Raw genomic sequence first — 23,335 nt, forward strand, 5'->3', positions numbered from 1 at the left:
AGTACACTGAAAGGAATAAAGAAGTACCTCTAAGCAAAACAGTTTTTGTTCTTATTAATATTTCTACAAAAATTCATGACGTATACTGCATGTTATACTGTAAAGTGGTTCACCAAAGTATGCAGTCAGAAGTATTTTAAATGGGAGGTGGAGAGATATCAGAGAGTGCTGTATATGTTAGAGATGTTTAAGCAAGCAAGCAAGTACTTTTTTAGTTTTACAATGTGAAGGCTTTATACTGGAACAAACTAAAATACTGATCAGAATTAAGTTAAAGTTAATCTAAAGCTGTGATTTTGTGCTGCTGGAGCGAAGGAGTAGGGTGTAAAAGTGCAATGAAATATGCATAATTAAGGATGTAATTTTCCTGTTTTTACAGGGGTAGATGTCTAGATTAATGCCCATCATTTAAGCCATACACAACTTTTTTGAACAAAAAGGCTTAAAATAATTCATGATGAAAGGTGCAGTCTTAATATTTTAATGAGGTTAATAGAACAGTACACAATTTAGTTTATTTATTTATTTAAAAGTAGCCAGTGTACTTTTTTAAGGGCTAAAAGTTAATGTTTACTGAAAGCATGCAAACTGGTTTTCACATTTGGGCGAGAAACAGGGATAAAACAAGAACAGATAATAATCAGAAAGTATAGCTTTGCAAAACCGTACTATAATAATAGATATCCCACTGATCACTGTTGAAGTATTCTAATACTTGTGTGTTATCCTGCCAACAGAATCTGATTTATAGGCAGCTTACCAAAGCCAAAAAACTTCCTGATGAACTGTAAATCTGCAGTATGACCTCAGCACATAGGCATAGGGGTACATAAGTGGACATGTAGGGGTGAAATCCTCAGTCTGTCTTACTGCCAGTCTAAATACAGAAGTTTTTCTAACGTAGGTCTGAATTACACCCTGGTCCCTCAAGGGAGAGCTCAGGTTTGGGCTCTGTTCATCTTTTGGTCTAGATAGCAACCACATGCTCTACAGTTCCGTTCACTCAGCTGACAATATGGGTATTTGTAGTGGGGATGAATTGACAGCGGTTCCTTGGTCATCAGTCATTCATAGATCTGCTATCTGAGCCTTGTTGCTGGCTTTGGAGTAGTGGATGATTCCTTCCAATCTCTCTGAGCGTACTGTTTTTCTGCACAACCTATAGTAGTGTGCAACAGGTACCTAAGTAGTCAGAGAATATTTTTATTTTTAATGTGATAAATACAAACACAAGATATCACACTTTAACTTTTTCCCTCCAATGGAGCTCTGGAAGTTTGCTCTATAACTTCCAATGAGCAAAGCCTAAGCTTTTGACAGAATCAAATTCTGCCCTCAAGTTTCAAATGAATGTTTGCACCTTTGAAACTATAGGGGTTACTAATGAAGTGTAAATGGCAAACTCTTTAGAGCAAGCTATTTTTACAGTGGTAGCACTCTGAGTCCAGGTCTTAAAACTGAATTTTATAAGTCATAGTAAACATGTAAATTAAGCTTGTAATATTTTGTAAACAACTTACAACATTTCAGTACCCACTCAAAGTTACACACATACTCCAAACAGCATTTTGTTCATCCAAGAGCTTTTATATGAGGCTATGCAGTTCTGTCTGTGCTACTTACCTGTTGAGATATTTAAAAAAGCACAACATTTACGACAATATAAATAAATATTATATGAACACTAATTAATATCTCTTTACCTGCACTAGACAGAGGTAGAGTATGAATACAATAATATTTACCTTTGTGTAAATGTTAAGATTAAACATTTTAATACTGTCCATGTAGCATGTTTTTAAATTAATGCAAATATAAAGAAGCAACATTTGACACCCAGAAGTGTCACTAGGATGTAAATGCAGAAGCACAGCACCACGAATGGTACACTTGGAAACAGAAAACAAAGACAAACAAGTACAAACAAGTACCAGTGATCTCCACAACAACACTCAGCAACACGATTTGGTTTTAGTGCTTTCAATCACTTTTATTCTGTGACCTTCTTCAGAAAATACTTTTTTCATATAGTTACTTCCTTTTATACTCTTAAACAGGAAATGACATTTAATGACACCATTAATACATCTTTACCTTGTGTATAAACCATTTGTTTTCATCTTTGAAACAGTTCATACATTATTAATTGAAAATAATATATATTTATATAAAAAGTTATTATTTACATACAAAATTATATATATATATATATATATATATATATATATATATATATATATATATATGTGTGTGTAAAAAAATACAAATGTATAATAATTGACTGCTTAAATTACTTATATTTTAAAAAACATTTTATGTTAATTGTTTCATTTAATCCGGGGAGTCTGTCTGCCCCTAAATATAGCTGCCAATATGCTTCTTTACATTCTAGAATGTTGTTTAAGTCTCCCCCAAAAATGATTTTGTCTACATTGTCCAACACAAAGAATTCAAATTTCTTAAATTCCTTGCAAATGCTGGAATGTCTGTATAGAGCATTGGTTTTATCACTTTTTTTAATTGCTAAATTGTGCTCATAAATCCGCCTTTTTTAGGCTTCTTTTGGTCTTACCTATATAATAATGTCTGCATGCCACACAACTTGCTACATATACTATTAACTCACTGTTGCAATTATAATAGTTTTTTGCCCACAATGTTTCATTACAATGCCCTAAAACAACAAAAGATGTGTTGCTGATAAACCTACATTGTCTACAGTTATTGCAGCTATAAGTGCCCTTTTTGATGGAACAAACTCTAGATATTTTCTTGGAATCTTCGTGAAATTCTAACATACTTTTGATATTCAAATTTCTTTTGTATGTAAATTTTGGGTTGAAACCCAAAATGTCAACTAATTCTCTATTTCCTAAAATTATCTTCCAATTTTCTGTTATGACATTTTTAATTTCCCACATTTCATCCACTATAGGTATCTGAAAAAATTGTTCTGTATTCATCTGAATTTCTGTTTTCTATATTTGAACTTTTTTTAGATGTTACACATGCCTCTACTAAGATGTCTGTAGAATGCAAAATGGGCTTAGCTACATTTTTTCTCAAGGGTATAACTTCTTTTTCTATTTTTTTAATCACAAAAACAAATCTTCCAGGACACACCACGAGAACACTGAATTCTTCTAAAAAATGCGTTCTTTATTCCAATCGATAAAAGGATGTATAAGCGCTTTCACATGCGTCTTGCATGCTTCTTCAGATACAATTCAAAACATCTAACCTAGTTGCTTATATACATCTCATTATTAACAATCATTAAAACCGTTAAAACAATTATACTATTAAACCATAATTAACCCATCAACCAGAGGATTCTTCTATATTCATGATTTAATGCTATGCATTTTATTTTTCTCCCTTATAAAACTGGTGGCATCCACATACCTGAATGCAAAAACAAGGATAGCCTCATATTCGCATGGCATAATTCATACATTTTTCATATATATCATGTTAAAAGCATTTTAATGCTTATGAAGATCAAAAACGAACGGCATCTTCCTTCCTAACCTGCTTATTGCAAATGGGGGCGGAACAAAACATACCCTCCTGGTGTGAAGCACCACCACTACTAAATGCGTCGTGCATTGAATATTCCTTTTACGGTATATTAATTCAGTTTAACATCTACCAGTAGAGCAATGATCAATCCATTACTCGGGAAATTCTCCCCCAAACCAGTGCTGTGCTTTCATTTTATCTCCCCTATGAAACTAACATCAAGATCATATACATCAACAAAAATAATAATAAAAATGAACCTCTTGTGTACAAAGCACGACCCATCTCCTAAATCCTACCGTATTCATATCTGGTCATCCTGACATTAAAAACTTTTCATGTACATAATTAATAAAAAATTTTTTCAAAAGAATAGGATCCAAATCCAAATCGTGCCATCTTCTCTATGCTGTATGTTATAAGCTAGAGCTTGACAGACATGTACATCCTTAATATAAAACTCCACTACTACATGCATCTTACATCAAACATTCCTCTATCTAAAAAATATATGTATATAAGTATATATACACACGATATATAGTAAACATAATATCTACCTATTAACACCTCAATACCTTAGATAAAACGCACTTTTCATAAACGGTAACAATTGTCAACAAATAGGAATGGAAACCCATTAGATTATGTGAAGTGAAATATCATAATAAGATAAACTGAATTGAGAATATGCTGTAGTGCCCATTAAAACTTGGGCTTCCATCTACATATTTATTACTAACTTCTATGCCCCTAGTCTCAACTCAACATTGACATATCATCGTATCAAATGAACATTCATGACAGAGGTTGCATATATATGTAAATAACACAAATAGGGCTATTATAGCCCGTTCCGATAGATCAAGTTTAGACAATATACATAGCTAAAACATCAGTTACCAGGATTAACATTAATTTCATACTCTATTCATTTTCATTAGGTAACATTCATAGCCCTACTGTCCAACATCTAGGAGTACATCTTCCATAGTTCCTACTAGGCTTAGACTAATATTTATAGTATTAGTGAATACAAACAGTGTATAATGTATTTAGAGAGTAGATTGTTTTAAGATTCCATTCTAAAGGGTCATATCTATTTTTTGAATCTATTTTTTGTCATAACCTCGTTTTTGAAACAATTTTCTCAATATTCTTCCTTCCTCGATGAAAATTGCATCATCCGATGTTAACCTACTTAACCTTATATACTGTGCTTTAATAACGCCCTTTTTCATGTGTGTCGGATGTAGACTGTCATTGTGTAAATATTGGTTCGCAAAATAGGGTTTTCTGTAAATCTTGCTTGAAAATGCCTTGTTTTCTATGTTAATTTCTATGTTGATGTCTAAGAAGTTAACTATTTTACCAAACTCTCCAATTTTGAAGTGTAAAAATGAAGTGGTAGTATTCAAGTTTTCCACAAAATTCTTAAACTCTCTCTGATCTCCAGACCATAAAAAAATCAGGTCATCTATAAATCTACGATAGATTTTGACTTTGTAAAAGTCTCGATGATTTTCTAAATACTTTTGCTCCCAATTAGCCGTGACAATGTTGGCAAAGGCTGGAGCTACCCGTGCTCCCATTGCCACCCCTGAAATTTGTTGATACATTTTTTTGTTGAAAACAAAAAAATTGTTTTCTAACACTAATTCCATGAGACTACAACAAGTATTTACTTCAATTCCTGATAGTCTTGAATTTTTATTTAAATACTCTCTCATATACTCTATACCTGTTTCTTGTTCTATAGAAGTGTACAAACTTTTAACATCTAAAGTTCCAAAATATAGATCTGTTCCATCTATTTTGTGGTCTCTGAAAATTTCTAATAAATGCCAGGAATCTCTAAGATAATATTTGGACTTCTGAACAATTGGATTTAATATTTTGTCCAACCATATAGAGATGTTTTCCGTTTTGGATTTTCTTGCTGAAATAATAGGTCTAAAAGGTATAGTGTCATTCATTTCTTGAATTTTCGGAATCCCAAATAAATTAGGCATTTTGGGTTCTTCGACTAACATGAATTTGTAACTATTGCCATCTAGTTCTCCCTGGCTAAACATGTCGAACAAAAAAACTGCTCATCCTTGTATATTTTGTTTTAATGTAGTCTGTACTGACTTTTTTGTATGTTTCCATATCTGATAAAGAAGCTTCCAAGTTGTTGTCATAATCTTCCTTATTCATGATGACTATCTTACCCCCCTTGTCCGCTCTCATAATTCAAATACTTCTATCATTGCTCAAATTTTTCAATGCTTTGAATTCATTTTCAGATAGATTTCTTTCATGCACATTTGACTTGATTTTCCTGAATTCCTTTTCACAGGAATTCTGGAAAACCTGTAAAGTATTCAACAGAGGGGGATTATATGTACTTGGTTTTTTGATGTTGCTGTTGTTTGTAACATCAACTTGTGCTATATCATGCATGATGTAATTTAAATTCAATTTTCTAAGGTATAATCTGAAATCTATCAATAACTTTCCAATATTGAACTTATTAGAAGGAATAAATGAAAAACAGTTGAACTTATAAGAACAAATGAACATTTAAATGAAGTGACTAACTTTGACAAAGGTGTTGTACAAAATACTTCAGCGAGTATAATTAATAATGGGAACAACAATATCACAACGTACTCTGAAGTGGCAAGTACATCTGCCATTAACACTGAAAGTCCTTTTATGAAGAACAAACATTCAAACAAAAGGACTACAAAGTGGTACAATGCCACTCAAAAGAAATTCAAACAGAAGGGCAAAAACAAGAGAAGGTGGTAAATCCACCGGAAATGGACTGTTTGGAATTGGACATTGTAAATGTTTCAAAATTGGTATTGTCAGAAGAAGTCAAAAATGTTTTAAAGAAGGGTTTTTCATTTATTCCTTCTAATAAGTTTAATATTGGAAAGTTATTGATAGATTTCAGATTATACCTTAGAAAATTGAATTTAAATTACATCATGCATGATATAGCACAAGTTGATGTTACAAACAACAGCAACATCAAAAAACCAAGTACATATAATCTCCTTCTGTTGAATACTTTACAGGTTTTCCAGAATTCCTGTGAAAAGGAATTCAGGAAAATCAAGTCAAATGCGTATGAAAGAAATCTATCTGAAAATGAATTCAAAGCATTGAAAAATTTGAGCAATGATAGAAGTATTAGAATTATGAGAGCGGACAAAGGGGGGTAAGATAGTCATCATGAATAAGGAAGATTATGACAACAACTTGGAAGCTTCTTTATCAGATATGGAAACATACAAAAAAGTCAGTACAGACTACATTAAAACAAAATATACAAGGATGAGCATTTTTTTGTTCGACATGTTTAGCCAGGGAGAACTAGATGGCAATAGTTACGAATTCATGTTAGTCGAAGAACCCAAAATGCCTAATTTATTTGGGATTCCGAAAATTCAAGAAATGAATGACACTATACCTTTTAGACCTATTATTTCAGCAAGAAAATCCAAAACGGAAAACATCTCTATATGGTTGGACAAAATATTAAATCCAATTGTTCAGAAGTCCAAATATTATCTTAGAGATTCCTGGCATTTATTAGAAATTTTCAGAGACAGATCTATATTTTGGAACTTTAGATGTTAAAAGTTTGTACACTTCTATAGAACAAGAAACAGGTATAGAGTATATGAGAGAGTATTTAAATAAAAATTCAAGACTATCAGGAATCGAAGTAAATACTTGTTGTAGTCTCATGGAATTAGTGTTAGAAAACAATTTTTTTGTTTTCAACAAAAAAATGTATCAACAAATTTCAGGGGTGGCAATGGGAGCACGGGTAGCTCCAGCCTTTGCCAACATTGTCACGGCTAATTGGGAGCAAAAGTATTTAGAAAATCATCGAGACTTTTACAAAGTCAAAATCTATCGTAGATTTATAGATGACCTGATATTTTATGGTCTGGAGATCAGAGAGAGTTTAAGAATTTTGTGGAAAACTTGAATACTACCACTTCATTTTTACACTTCAAAATTGAAGAGTTTGGTAAAATAGTTAACTTCTTAGACATCAACATAGAAATTAACATAGAAAACAAGGCATTTTCAAGCAAGATTTACAGAAAACCCTATTTTGCGAACCAATATTTACACAATGACAATCTACATCCGACACGCATGAAAAAAGGCGTTATTAAAGCACAGTATATAAGGTTAAGTAGGTTAACATCGGATGATGCAATTTTCATCGAGGAAGGAAGAATATTGAGAAAATTGTTTCAAAAACGAGGTTATGACAAAAAATGGATTAAAAAAATAGAAAAAGAAGTTATACCCTTGAGAAAAAATGTAGCTAAGCCCATTTTACATTCTACAGACATCTTAGTAGAGGCATGTGTAACATCTGAAAAAAGTTCAAATATAGAAAACAGAAATTCAGATGAATACAGAACATCTTTTCAGATACCTATAGTGGATGAAATGTGGGAAATTAAAAATGTCATAACAGAAAATTGGAAGAGAATTTTAGGAAACAGAGAATTAGCTGACATTTTGGGTTTCAACCCAAAATTTACATACAAAAGAAATTTGAATATCAAAAGTATGTTAGAATTTCACGAAGATTCCAAGAAAATATCTAGAGTTTGTTCCATCAAAAAGGGCACTTACAGCTGCAATAACTGTAGACAATGTAGGTTTATCAGCAACACATCTTTTGTTGTTTTAGGGCATTGTAATGAAACATTGTGGGCAAAAAACTATTATAATTGCAACAGTGAGTTAATAGTATATGTAGCAAGTTGTGTGACATGCAGACATTATTATATAGGTAAGACCAAAAGAAGCCTAAAAAGGCAGATTTATGAGCACAATTTAGCAATTAAAAAAAGTGATAAAACCAATGCTCTATACAGACATTCAAGCATTTGCAAGGAATTTAAGAAATTTGAATTCTTTGTGTTGGACAATGTAGACAAAATCATTTTTGGGGGAGACAAACAACATTCTAGAATGTAAAGAAGCATATTGGCAGCTATATTTAGGGGCAGACAGACTCCCCGGATTAAATGAAACAATTAACATAAAATGTTTTTAAAATATAAGTAATTTAAGTAGTCAATTATTATACATTTGTATTTTTTACACACATATATATATATATATATATATATATATATATATATAATTTTGTATGTAAATAACTTTTTATATAAATATATATTATATTATTTTCAATTAATAATGTATGAACTGTTTCAAAGAGGAAAACAAATGGTTTATACACAAGGTAAAGATGTATCAATGGTGTCATTAAATGTCATTTCCTGTTTAAGAGTATAAAAGGAAGTAACTATATGAAAAAAGTATTTTCTGAAGAAGGTCACAGAATAAAAGTGATTGAAAGCGCTAATACCAAATCGTGTTGCTGAGTGTTGTTGTGGAGATCACTGGTACTTGTTTGTCTTTGTTTTCTAAATGCAGAAGCACCTACAGGCGTCAGTCGGCTGCATTAAAGGACACTACATTTTTCCTATCTTACTTCTGCTGTATGTGTGAAACAGATGTTGACAATTATAAACACAGAATGCAATATTACACTGTTCTGTTTTAATGGAGAAAAGTATGCGATTACCATACTACTTTTCTAAGATGTATTTATCAATATGACAGGTTGCAGTTCATTAATAATCAACAGCAACATGGACTAATTTTAAACCTAAGTGACACATTTTGTTTTGGGGAGACTTGCTTTTTTAAAGCTAAGGAAAATGCTTCTACATCTGAACACGGATTGAAAACAGAGTTCTTTCTACTCTGCAGAAAACCGCATGCAATTATACTAATTGTCTATAAACAGCATTTGCTGAACTTGGAAAATAGCTAGCAAATGTTGACTTCTGTTATTAAGAACTTTTCATGTAGTTTCATAATTTTCAGCTGTGAGCGTTCATTTATGACAAGCCAATGGAAAAAGACAGCTTTTAAAATTATACATTCAAAACCAATGAGAGACTCTCATTGTAGACAAACTATGAGAAGACGAGAGAAACACCTGTAAGGAAAGAAAAGGCTAAGAATGGAGAAAACAATCAACATCTATTTCTATATAAATACAACTGCTAGGTTAAGTTGATTCCCCCTGGTAGATACAGAGAAAAGTACAGTTGTGTACACTTACCATAAATGTAGATGTTCGAGTGTATCCACTGTTGCAGTCATTACATTTGGGTAATCTGCTAGAAGGTTGCGCTCAGTCGGCCTGATTAACAAAGACTTGGGTCCTGCGTCCGTTGCTGTCCCTTCTTCCATGACATCAGGCCTTCAGGGGTATAAAACATGCAGCCGACGCCAATACATCAGTTTTTCTTGCCCCAGATGTCAGGTGCCCCCCAAATGGGGAGCAAAAAAATAAAAAAAATAAAAAAAATAAAAAAATATATATATATATATATATATATATATATATATATATATATATATATAAAATTAAAAACACAAAAATATACCACCAAACAAAAGCAAATACACCAAAAAGGCTTTTAAGCATAGTAAAAGAAAGTACAGGTATAGTAACAGAAAAACAGGGAGCTGGAGGGAGGGTAACCAGGACTGCAACAGTGAATACACTTGAACATCTACATTTATGGTAAGTGTACACAACTGTACTATGTTCTTAGTGTTTCACTGTTGCAGTCATTACATTTGGGTAGATTCCCAAAGCTATGGTTGGGAGGATGGATTTATACAGCATTAGGACCAGCTATAAGGCCCTGCAAAACAGCAGTGGCAAAGCAGGCTCTGGATTTAGAGAAAATTGTAAGTGATAATGCGTGGTGAAAGTATGAAGTGAACTCCAGGTAGCAGCTTCTAGAATTTCCCTGGTAGGAACACCTCTGAGAAAGGCTGTTGAAGTAGATGCAGCCCTGGTGGAATGAGATCTGATCCCCTGGGGGATAAGTTTGCCATGGTGCTTATAATAGAAATTAATACAATGGCTTATCCATTTAGAAATGGTTTGCTTTGAAATAGCTTTCCCCTCTGCCCCTGCAGAAAATGCTACCAGCAGTTGTTCAGATTTTCTTCGAGATTTAGTCCTGTCCAAGTAGAATCTAAGCTGTCTGTGTACATCCAATGAATGCAGAATCCGCTCCCCTTTGTTCTGTGGATTGGGGAAGAAAGTTGGCAAATGAATGGACTGATTAAGAGCCACACTGGATACCACCTTGGGCATGAAGGATGGGTTGGTCTTGAATGACACCCTGTCTGCATGAAAGATGATGAAAGGCTCCACTGCCATAAGGGCCTGTAATTCAGAAATCCTCCTAGCCGAAGTGAATGCTAAAAGGAAGGCTGTTTTCCAGGAAAGAAATTTTAAGTCTGCAGTAGCAGCTGGTTCGAAAGGCGGGAGAGTGAGTTTCTCCAATACAAAGTTAAGGTCTCAGGCAGGGGTTGGAGCTCTCCTGGATGGCCTCAAGTTTTTGGGCCTATGTGAAACTGCTTGAGCAGTGGATGAGAGAAGATGGGAGGTTCTGTGTTACAATGAGCGGAAATGGCTGAGGCGTGAATTTTGATGGAGGAGAAAGACAAGCCCTTGTGAAGCATCTCAGTTAAGTATTGCAAAATCTGAGGTAAATTGGGCACTGCTGTGCTCATCCCTTGAGACTGATTCCAGGCACAGAATTTTTTCCATTTGTCAGTATAAGATTTTATAGTACTAGGTCTTCTTGCCTCCAAAATGACATCCATCACAGGTTTGCTGAGGATGCTAAGGGGGAATTTAAGTGATTAGCCAAGCTGCAAGATTCAATGTTTGGAGCTGAGGGTGCAGAATATGGTTCTCCTGCTGAGACAGTAAAGGAAGGTGTCTGAGGCAGGTGCCACAGTGAAATGTATGACACACTGCATGAGTGTGTACCAGTGTTGGCGAGGCCAGTCTGGAGCAATCAAAATAAGTTTTGGTTTGTCCTGTTCGACTTTTAGTAGAACTTTGGAGAGCAGAGGCAGAAGGGGAAAGGCATAGATTGAAAGGTTTTTCCAGCTGAAGGACAGAGCCATCCACTTTCCAGGCTTTTTTGTGATGAGTTCTTGTGCAAAATTTGTCCAACTGGTAATTCTGGGGTGAGGCAAAAAGATCTACATCTGGGCTCCCCCATTTGCGTGTCAACATGTTGAAAATCTGTAATTCCAGTTTCCATTTGTGTGGGTTCATGAGATTTCTGCTTAGTTCGTCTGCCAGAACATTCAGCTTTCCTGGCAGGAATTGAGCTTGTAGTTGTACTTGGTAGCTCAAGGCCGTGTTCCACAATGCCATGGCTAGTCTGCAGAGGGGGTAGGAATGTGTATCCCCCTCCTTGTTTATGTACAACATAACTGTGGTGTTGTCCGTCTTTATCAGTGATTGTCCTGGATGAAGGTAGTACTTGAAGGCTGTCAGTGCATTCTGTACAGCTAGCATTTCTTTTTGATTGATATGAAGGTACATTTGATTTGGGCTCCATTTGCCCTGAATGCACTTCCCTGCCAGATGAGCCCCCCCATGCATAGTCTGATGCGTCTGTAGTTAGGGTTTGTGCGGCAGGGGGTGGTGTGAATGGTAGTCCCTTGTTTTGGTGGCAGGCCTCTGCCCACCATAGGAACTCTAGGCGCAGGCAAGGTATGATAGGAATCATTGTTTCCAGGCTGTGACAATGTTGACTCCATAAACTTTTTAAGTACCACTGAAGTTTCCTCATATGCAGTCTTGCATATGGAATAAGAAGAATGCAGGAGGCCATGAACCCCAAGGCTTGCAGTACTTGCCTTGCAGATAACAGGGTTTTTGTGGCCACCTGTTTGAAGTAAGTCACCAAATGAATTTGCTTTTCTGGCGTAAGGAAAGCCATCTGGGCAGTTGTATTCAAGCTTCAACCCAGGAATGTAATTTTTTTGAGAAGGTACCAGTTGTGATTTCTTTTAGTTTATGGTGTACCTTAGACAAGTTAGAACTCTTTCTACAAATGCCAGATGTTTTAGAAGAATGGCCTGGTTTTCTGCCTGAATTAGACAATCGTCCAGGTATGGATATATTTGAATATTTCTTTGCCTGTAAAATGCAATTACTGGAGCCAGGCACTTTGTGAATACCCTGGGTGCAGTAGACAAGCCAAAGGGCAGTGCAGAAAACTTATAATGCATGCAGCCTGCTTTGAAGCATAGGTATCTTCTGCAAGATTCCCTGATTGAGATATGCAGGTAAGCCTCTTTTAAATCTAGAGTTTCCAACCAGGCATCTTTGCCTAGCCTAGCACAGGAAGTAACTGGTGAAGAGTCAGCATCTTGAATTTTGGAATGTCCAGAAAGATGTTTAGAGTAGACAGGTTTGGACGCCATGATTTGTCTTTTCTGGGTACCAGGAAAAGTCTGGAATAGAAATCTTGTCCCTTTTCTCTTCTGGTACTAGTTGAATTGCCCCCATGGTGTCTAGGAGGGAAAGTACTTGTTTCTGAACCTCTGCCCACTGATTTGGGGGCAGGTCTGGCCACCAGTTTAGGGTTGGCAGCATGTGGAAATGAAATCTGTATCCCTGGGACACTATATTTAACTCCCATTTGTCCTGGGTTATAAGTTGCCAGTTTCTGGAATGAAGAGCCAGTTTTCCCCCAAAAGCGGCGGCTAAGAGGTAAGTGTTTGGTAATTTTAAAGGGAAGTCATTGAGACGGTTTACTATAGGGTGGTGCCTTGTTGTTTTCAGATTTGGAAGTGGAAGCACCCCTTTGCTTAGTTCTGAAAGTCCCTTGGGACTGAAACCTGGTGCTTTTAGAATGTCTGGGTTTGGCTGGAGTGGCTCCGGAAGGAGTTGGAAAGGACCAGTTCTTCGTAGGCCGGTGCCTACTAAATCTAGGAGGTTGTACTTGCAAGAAATCTTTCACAGTTTGCATAGATTTAGCTTTATCTCCCATCTTTTTTTAGAACTTCTTCAGCCTTATTGCCAAACAGGCGGTCCTGCTGTAAAGGACATCCAAAAGTTTTGCTTTAACATGATCAGGCAGAGACTGCTCCTTAAGCCAAGCATGCCTTCTAAGCACAGACCCAGTAACAGCAGCCCTGCAAGAGGCCTCTAAAGAATCAAAATCACATTGCAAAGTATATTTGCCAGCTTGTTCAGCTGAACGCAATAAATCCTGTAAATCTTTATTCTCCACACAGTCAGAAATCAACATTTTCTGTTTAAACAGCCCCATGATATGCTATTGATATTTTAGCATATGGAATTGACAGTTTAAAACCCTGATTGCTAAAGTTGCAGAAGTATAAACCTTTTTACCCCATCTATCCCGTGCTCTGGAGTCTCTATCAGAAAGGGTAGGATTTTTAGCAGTAGAAGCCTTAATGCCCTTGGGTCCTTGAGAAATGGTTTCAGCGTCCGCAACAGGATTTTTGAAAAGGAATTTGTGGGACTCAGAAATGCTGTAGTACCTGTCTGGTTTGCTAGGGGCTGGAGGCAAGGAATCAGGGGCCATAATGGATTCCGAAAACACATCAACAATGTCTAGTACAGGAGGTATAACCAAAGGCCTATGCTGAGGAAAAAGGAGGAAATGTCTAAGCCTCTTTTTAAATTCAAAGAAATCCTGACTTTCCCAGTGGAAATGCTCCCTTAAGGTATGTAAAGTTAACCCAAAAGAGAAATCTTCAGGAGGAGAAGCAGAGGGAATGGAATCCTCTGCATCAGAGTCCTCATAAGTAGGTACGGACAAATCCAGATCATTAGAAGAGTCAGAAGAAACAGAGTCCTGGTCAGAAGATTCATAGTCAAGTTCAATCCTAGGCCTCTTGGAGGGGGGGGGGGGTTGACTACCCCCGATTAGAGTAATTAAATCTTCAGCCATTTTGATCATTTGTTTTTTAGGCATAGAGGCCTGAACATGTGGCCTGGGCGCCGGTTTTTAGACATAGATCGAGATTTAGGCCTTAGTATTGAAGCTGGAGTCGGTTTAATATACAAGTCTGTAGGCCTGAATACACCCTCAGAAGCCGCTGCCTGCACAGCGGCTTCAGACTCATCCAAGGTAGAGACATCTGCGGGTTCCATAGTTGAAGCATCTTGCAGCATACCGGAGTCTGAATGGGTCTCAGTAGAGGCCTGCGAATCAGAAGTAGTGGGTATCAGGGGCTGCGAAAACGCCTCACCGAGTACCGGTGAACTGGCGACTGGCTTAGGAGAAGCGTTGTTGGCAGTTTTGGATCTCGGTGGCCTATCTCTGTCTTTATCTTTGCATTTTTTCTGAATCCCAGTAGTCGGATGGCTAACCGATGACATTTCTGGATAATTAAACTGAGAACTGAAATATTTAGGGACGAAAATGTACCAACGACAGATAGTGCGCTGATTAAATAAAGCAAAAAACCGACAGCAAGGTACGTCGTGGTCAGGGCCTAGGCAAGGAATACAGTATGAATGAAAATCTTTATGCGGTATTTGCTTTCCACAAGTAATGCAATTATTAACTTTTACTGACATTGGTAAGGAGCAAGAAAAAGTTTCTCCAACAGGGTACTTAGCTTTAGTTGAAGACTTTGGTTCTGAAACTCGAAAACGAAAATTTCAGGAGTCGGCTGACCGGCACTTGCGAACTGCTTCTGCTTCAGGCACCGCACGGCAAGAAAGACTGAAGAAATGGCATCGGCTGCATGCTTTATACCCCTGACGACCTGACGTCACGGAAGAAGAGACAGCAACCGATGCAGGACCCAAAACTTTGTTAATCGGGCCGACTGAGGGCTACCTGCAAGCAGATAATCCAAATGTAATGACTGCAACAGTGAAACATGAAGAACATCAGGTTAAGTTGTAAAAATAGTATCTTTTTTCCTGTTAAAACACAATAAAAAGTACTTTAAACACCTAACCCAGACCCCAAAACAAAAACAACAGCATGTCCCACACAAATAAAGCTAGTTTTAACAACTTTTTACCACAAATATAAAAAAAGTAAAGCTCCCATTTAAGAGTGTAAAAACTTCACTAAGAGTCATTAAAATCACTTTCTCCTAACTAGTTTTAATAAGTTTCACAGAAAAAAAAAACAAAGTTTTCTGTCATAAAGTGTTAGGTGAAAGTTTTTTCCCCAAAGGGAACTTATCTGTCTAGCAATGGAACAAAATTAGTTGACTGCTGAGCCTCAAATGTCTGCACAGACGTGCTTTCTTTGACAGCTAAAAAGCTATAAAAGGATTCATGCCTAAACTTGACTTTTAGTAAGCTCAGCTTGAGTTGACTAAAGGATTGAGCAAATGGAAGGTGCCTTGAATGCTTTTGAAGCTGGCTGGATACTGTATCCTTGGCAGGATGTAACCCATATACCTAAGGCTATTGCAGCAGTGCTCAACTGAAGAATATCAAAATTGTACAAAAGCGGCTAGAAATGAATGGTTATTGTTGAAGCACATACACTTCTAGCTTCAGCAGATAGATGTCAGGAACAGAGGGAATGGCTGCTTCAGCCCATGAAAAAGGGCATCCAAGCTTTTACAACAATCATGATAAAGGGAACAAAACAGAAGCACCCAAGTATTTAATTCAGTCTACAAGATATCTTCATTTAAAATTCCATGCTGCTCTGCTGCTAACTAGAACACTGTTGTATACGTTAGAACAACTCACATATTCACTTACATCACGTTTGTACTAGACATAAAGCAAAACCAACCAAAAACAGGAAAATCTTACTTTTGCCTTCTGTAGAGGTGCCATACGGCAACAAAGCACAGCACTACAGTTTCTGCACACTTCCATAAATAATTTCTCATGTTCCCTGAGTGCAAGTGAAAGGCTGGCTCCATCTACCACTAAGCCATGCTGGATTACATGGTCATCTCTGATCCTAGCATAAACAAAGAAAACATCAACAATCACCAAAACACAAAAATAAATACACAAGCATGTTTTTCTAAAAAATAAATAAATAAACACACTTCTGTCTTTTACAACTAATTGACACTATGCAACTTAACCAGCCACTTACTGTAATAAAATGACTGCAAATCTTTATGATTTAATAATGACATGCAGCATTTATACAAATTATCAATGAAATTATAGTTATGACAGCTACATAAACCACCTGGTATAAAAGTCAGTTACACATGCATCTACTAGCACTTCCAATCAATCAAACATTCTTAGTTAAGTATACTCTTTGCTGAAATGTAATCTTTATTCACTTCCTGAAGGGGAGGGTCCTGAGCAGCCATCCAAAGCTTAGCTCTCTTCTCTTCTCAGTAGCTATCCGCTTTGTCAGTGTTAGGAAGTATTCACAACTAGGTGGAGAAGCACTGTTAGTACTTTGCCAAAATAAGTCATTAGACAAGACTACAAGGTAGATAGCATCAACCCACCTCCATAGTCATTCAAAACGATCATAAAATAAACTAAAAGATAGTAACTCTTAAGCCCAAAGTGTGGACTTGTGTGTGTGTGTGTGTGTGTGTGTGTGTGTGTGTGTGTGTGTGTGTGTGTGTGGGGGGGGGGGGGGGGGGGGGGGGCAGATGGAAGGGAGGTGTATGCTAACAGAAAAATTCTCAAAGATCTGGAGTTACATTAGACACTTATGTAACTGGCAAATCTTCTTCAGGATTCTCAGTGAGCAGAGTATTATTTGCTAAGTGAGTCACAAACAAGGTCTACTCAGATGGGAGGTGGAACATAAGGTCTCTTTAGTGAAGTCAAGTAAGGTATCCTATGAGAATTCCATCTTAACCTTAGATGGTACATCAAAAAGTACAGTTTTGTACCTACCATAAATGTAGATGTCCGATAGGAATGCATCTGCAGTCCTTACAAATGGGTAGTCCTGTCGTCAGGCAGCCCTTCGGTCGGCCGGATTCCAAAGTCTGGGTCTGGCTTCGGCTGGTGTCGCACTTCACCCGACGTCATAGCTGCAGTTCTTCAGGTATAAAGGCATCAGCCGACGCCATTTTCCTCAGTGTTTCTTGCCCCAGATGCCAGGTGCCCTCTTTGATGGCTAAATTTGGATAAATGCCAATGTTTCCAATAGTAGAGAGCAACACATAAAATAAGCATGTATGTACAAATATACAAACAAATACACCATAATAGATCCCCCCAAGCTAGCTGAAGGATGGCAAATACCCTAGGAGTACCACAGAGGGGAAGGTGGGTGGGTAATCCTGACTGCAGATGCATTCCTATCGGACATCTACATTTATGGTAGGTACAAAACTGTACTATGTCCTTCAAGGATGCATCTGCAGTCCTTACAAATGGGTAGAATACCATAGCTAAACTAGGGGAGGAGGAAAAAGGTAGAGATTATGGTGTAGTTAGGATCCCTTGCAAAACAGCAGTGGCAAAACCTGCTCGGGATCTAGAGTATAAAGGTAAATTGTAATGCTTGGCAAATGTATGCACGGAGGTCCAAGTAGCAGCCTCTATAATGTCCTTGGTAGCCACTCCTCGTAAGAAAGCTGTGGTAGTGGCTGTAGCCCTTGTGGAGTGAGGCCTGATGTTGTCTGGAATTTTCTTTCCATGGTAGGAGTAACAAAATCTAATACAATTTCCTATCCATTTGGAGATTGTCTGTTTTGAAATAGGTTTTCCTTCCTTTCCGGTTGCATATGCTACCAGAAGCTGGTCAGTTTTTCTATTGGACTTGGTCCTGTCCAGGTAGTAGCGTAATTGCCTATGTACATCCAAGGTATGCAACAGTCTTTCTCCCCTGTTCTGTGGGTTGGGGAAGAATGTAGGTAGGTGGATAGCCTGATTTAAAGACACTCTGGATACCACCTTAGGCATAAATGTGGGATTTGTTCTCATGGACACTCTATCTTGATGGAAGATCAGGAAGGGTTGCACTGCCATTAATGCCTGTAGTTCAGAGACCCTTCTTGCCGAGGTGATTGCCAGTAGGAAAGCAGTCTTCCAGGATAAGTATTGTAATTCTGCTGTTGCTGCTGGTTCGAAAGATGGAAGTGTCAATTTTTCTAACACAAAGTTCAAGTCCCATGCTGGCAATGGTGGTTTCCTGGGAGGTTTTACATTTTTAATTCCTCTCAGAAACTGTCTGAGCAGAGGATGAGAGAAGACAGGAGGATCCAAGCTGTATTCTGCTGAAATAGCTGATGCATGTATCTTGATGGAAGAATAGGACAGGCCTGCATGGAAGAGCTCTGCCAAGTACTCCAGGATGTTGGCTATGTTTACTAGCGCCACGTCTTCTCCTTTTGCAGTACTCCAAATGAGATATCTTTTCCATTTTGCTTCATAGTTTTTTCTTGTTGAAGGTCTATGAGCCTCAAGGATTATGTCTTTAACCCTTTGGGATAAATCTGGGTTAATTGTCCTTATGTAATGTTCCAGGCAGTTAGCTGCAGAGTTTTCAGGTTTGGATGCAGGATGTTGTAGTTGTTCTGTGTTAACAACAATGGGATCAGGGGCAGTGTCCATATTTGTTCCCGAGACATGCTCCTCAGCAATGGGTACCAATGTTGTCTTGGCCAGTCTGGAGCTATCAGAATGATCCTTGGACGTTCCTCTTTGATCTTCAAAAGCACCTTGTGCATCAAAGGAAGTGGTGGGAATGCATAAGCTGTCAGGTTTTTCCAACTGAAAGATAGGGAGTCCACCTTCCAAGCAAGTAGGTGGTACGTCCTTGTGCAGAATTTCTTTAGCTGGTGATTGAGTGGGGATGCAAATAAGTCTATTTGTGGTAATCCCCATTCTCTTGTGATGGCTTTGAAGATGTCCGGATGCAGCATCCATTCGTGGGCATCTGTGGTAGTTCTGCTTAAAATGTCTGCTAGAATGTTTTCTTTTCCCGGTACAAAAATTGCTTGTAACTGAATGTTGTAGCTCAGAGCCACATCCCATAGGTCCAGTGCCAGCCGGCATAGAGGATATGAATGTGTGCCTCCCTGTTTGTTGATGTACCACATAACTGTGGTGTTGTCTGTCCTTATCATCAACTGACCTTCTTGGAGAAATGGTCTGAATGACTGGATTGCCAATTTTATTGCCAGCATTTCCTTTAGATTTATGTGCAGGCGCAGCTGGTCTTGAGTCCATAAGCCTTGTATGCACTTGTCCAGCATGTGTGCCCCCCAACCGAGGTCTGAGGCATCTGTCGTGATGGTTTGGCTTGGTTGACTGTTGCAGAAGGTCAATCCTTTGTTTGATTGACAGGCCTGAGCCCACCATAGGAACTCTTGTTTCAGGCATGGGATTATTGGAATTTTGGTTTCTAGGCTGTGCTTGTGTTGGGACCACAAATTCTTTAGGTACCACTGTAGCTTTCTCATATGCAGTCTGGCATGAGGGACCAGAATTATGCAGGATGCCATGAAGCCTAGGGCTTGCAGTACTTTTCTTGCAGTTAGATGGTTCTGCTTTGTTAATGCCAAGAAGTAGAGAGGTAGTTGCTCTTGCTTTTCTGCAGTTAGGAATGCCATTTGTTTTAATGTGTCCAGCTCTGCACCCAGAAAAGTTATTCTTTGGGATGGAGTCAGCCTTGACTTTTTTATATTGACTGTATATCCCAGGGCTTGCAGTAGGTAAATGACTCTTTGTAAGTCTTCTGTTAGTTTGTTTTTGTTGTCCGCTTGAATCAGGCAGTCGTCCAGGTAGGGATAAATTTGGATGCCCTGAAGTCTGCAATGAGCAATTACTGATGCCAGGCATTTCGTGAACACTCTGGGCGCAGTAGATAAGCCAAAGGGCAATGCTGGGAATTGATAATGCTCTGATCCTGCAAGAAATCTGAGGTATCTTCTGCAAATTGGTCGTATGGGGACGTGCAGGTATGCCTCCTTGAGATCTAGAGTTACCAGCCAAGACTCCTTGCCCAGCATGGGAAGAAGCTGCTGTAGGGTCAGCATTTTGAATTTTGGAACAATGAGGAATGTGTTTAAAGCGGACAGGTCGAGAATAGGCCTCCATTTGTTCTCTTTTCTTGGTACCAGGAAGAGTCTGGAGTAAAATCCCTTTCCTTGCTCCATAGATGGTACCTTTTCCACAGCTCTCATTCTTAATAATTGAGATATTTGCTTTAGAGCTTCTGCCCTTTGAGTAGGTGGTAGGTTTGGCATTCCTCTCTTTCCTGGTAGAGTATGGAAATGGAACCTGTAACCTTGGTCTATAGTTTGCAAAATCCATTTTTCCCTTGTGATGCAATGCCAGTTCTTTGAAAATAAGGTTAGCTTCCGCCTAAGGGTGCTTCCAGTTGTTCCCTGGTAGGCGGTGCCACATCCAAGTCACTGTGATTGTGTTGTTGTAGTGGTGGTGGCTGCGTCCGTGCCTCGCTGGTTATTACCTTGCCATTGGCGTCTCCTGTAGGCCCCCCTGGATTGGTTTCTGCCTCTTGAACGCCTATTCCTGCCTCTCTGTGTCTTAGAGGAGTCTGGAAAGGACCAATTTTTGGAGGGCCAGTTCCTGCTAAACCTTGGAGGTTGAATCTGTAAGAAATCTTTCACTGTTTGTACAGATTTCGCCTTCTCTTCCATCTTCTTTAGTACCTGCTGTGCAGGGGAACCAAATAAATTGACCTTGTCCATGGGTGCATCCAAAAGCTTAGATTTGACATGGTCTGGTAATGCCTGCTCTTTCAACCATGCATGTCTCTGGATAACTGTGTCAGTCATGGCTGATCTAAAGGAAGCCTCCAGTGCATCATAGCTACATTTTAAAGAATGGTTACTAACCTGCTGTATGTTATGTACCATTTCCTGAACATATTTTTTATCTAGAGATTCTTCAGAGGACAGCTTTTAGTTAACTGATCAAGCATAAACTCTTGATATTGAATCATATGGAATTGGCAGTTCAAAGCTCTAGCTGACAAAGTAGCAGAAGTGTAAACTTTTTTACCCCATCTCTCTAAGGATCTGGATTCCCTTTCAGAGGGGAGGGGGTTTTTAGCAGATGTAGTTGCTACAGCTTTAGGACCCTGGGAGATAGTCTCTGGATCTGCAAAAGGAGCCTTGTATAAATGGTGATGAGTGTCCGGGACCCTGTAGAACCTATCGGGCTTAGCAGGGGCCAGAGGTAATGAATCAGGAGCAGTGCAAGCATCATTAAATGCATCATCTACAACAGAAAGAACTGGAGGTATAGCTAAAGGCCTATGCTGTGGCAAATGTAGAAAGGTTCTAAGCCTTTTTCTGGAGTCTGAGAAATATTGGCCCTGCCACTGAAATTGTTCCCTCATAGCATGCAAGGTTTCCCCAAAGGAAAATTCCTCAGGTGGGGAGGCTGAAGGAATGGACTCTTCAGCATCAGAGTCTTCGTAAGGGGAATAAGGAGCCTCAGGAGGGTCTGTATGTTCTGAGTCATCAGAGGAGTCATCTGTGGATACTGGTTCAGGGGGCTCTGCTCTAGGCCTCTTCTCTGGAGGTGGATGAGAGGCCCTGTCTGTATGAGGCTGGGAGCCACGAATTAGAGAAATGAGATCCTCAGCCAAAGAAAGCATATGGGAACTGGTGCTGGGCCTGTGAGAGGGGGGTTTAACAGGCACCGTTTTTGAAGCTTTAGCTGCTTTAGCCCTGGCAAAGGCCTTAATAGACATGGCTGCAGGAGGCCTAGCAGCTCCACGTGCAGGGGTTGAAATATCCAAGGGAATAGTGTCTGATAATTCCTGAGAAACCGCAACAGAAGGTTGGATTTCAGAAGCCGATTCCACCAGGCTAGAAGAGGCCTCGGAAGAAGGCAGGTTTTCGGCCTGGGGAAGAACCGCTTGCTCGGTTTCAGCTGAAACCGAGACACTCGTGGTTGGCTTAACCGCGGTTTCGGCCGAAACCGCGGACCGCGAGTGTCGGTCCTTTTCCCTGCGTTTTTTGGTAATTTGTGAAGTCGGAGGGTCCGACGTCATGATATAGGCAAATTCAGAGCCGAAAAACTGTTCTGCAAATTCTGACCGACGCCTAAGCGTCCGTCGGTTAAAAGAAGCACAGGCTAGACAAGCTGCTACGTCGTGGTCTGGGCCTAAACAAGGTAAGCAGTAAGAGTGGAAATCTTTATGAGGTATTTGTTTCCCACAAGTTAAACAGTTATTCACTTTTTCTGACATCGGCTGAGGCAAGAAAGAGTCCCCAATGGGGTACTTAGCTTTTTAGAAGTCTTCGAAGTAGTATTCGGTATGAAATCTCTGGTTCTGACCGACCGGCACTTGCGAACAGCTTCTGCTTCGGGTGCCACGCGGCAAGAAAGACTGAGGAAAATGGCATCGGCTGATGCCTTTATACCCGAAGAACTGCAGCTATGACGTCGGGTGAAGTGCGACACCAGCCGAAGCCAGACCCAGGCTTTGGAATCCGGCCGACCGAAGGGCTACCTGACGACAGGACTACCCATTTGTAAGGACTGCAGATGCATCCTTGAAGGACATCAAGTATGCGAACAGATTTCCAGGATTCAACAGGGCTGACATCCTGTATAGTAAATCTTGAAGCCTGCAAATGAAGACATTACTGCTCTAGCAGAATGGGGTTTAAAATGTCCAAAGCGGTGTTTTTCCACCCAATGAACAGCATTTCTGACAACCTAATTAAAGCAACTGCCAATAAAAGGGAAAATAAAAACTGTTTTTTTACCCTACAGTGGGGGACGGGGTGGTACAGTGGCACAGTGGATAGCAATGTCACCTCACAGTAAGAGGTTCCCCGGTTCGATTCTTGGCTGAGGTGTCTTCTGCATGCAGTCTGCATGTCCTCCCCTGTGCTTGCATGGGTTTCCTCCCACATTCCAAAAACCTGCAGTAGGTGGACTGGATACTCTAAATTAGCCATAGTTGTGACTGTGCACATGAGTGTGGTGTGGAAGAACTACACGGCATGG

At 38.9% G+C, this 23,335-nt stretch overlaps 1 protein-coding gene across 3 annotated transcripts in view; it reads right to left on the reverse strand.

The window, feature by feature from the left end:
* The window catches only part of ATP11B (ATPase phospholipid transporting 11B (putative)), a 2,792,721-nt gene that overhangs the window by 1,296,615 nt on the left and 1,472,771 nt on the right, over positions 1 to 23,335 (reverse strand). For all 3 annotated transcript variants that reach the window (XM_044070307.1, XM_044070308.1, XM_044070309.1), the window contains exon 20: positions 16,220 to 16,373. In XM_044070307.1, the coding sequence (XP_043926242.1) occupies positions 16,220 to 16,373 (154 nt within the window). The remainder of the gene's footprint in view (positions 1 to 16,219; positions 16,374 to 23,335) is intronic.

The sequence above is a fragment of the Protopterus annectens genome, chromosome 4.part1, assembly GCF_019279795.1.
Source record: "Protopterus annectens isolate FY-2018-M chromosome 4.part1, PAN1.0, whole genome shotgun sequence".
Taxonomy (NCBI): domain Eukaryota; kingdom Metazoa; phylum Chordata; order Ceratodontiformes; family Protopteridae; genus Protopterus; species Protopterus annectens.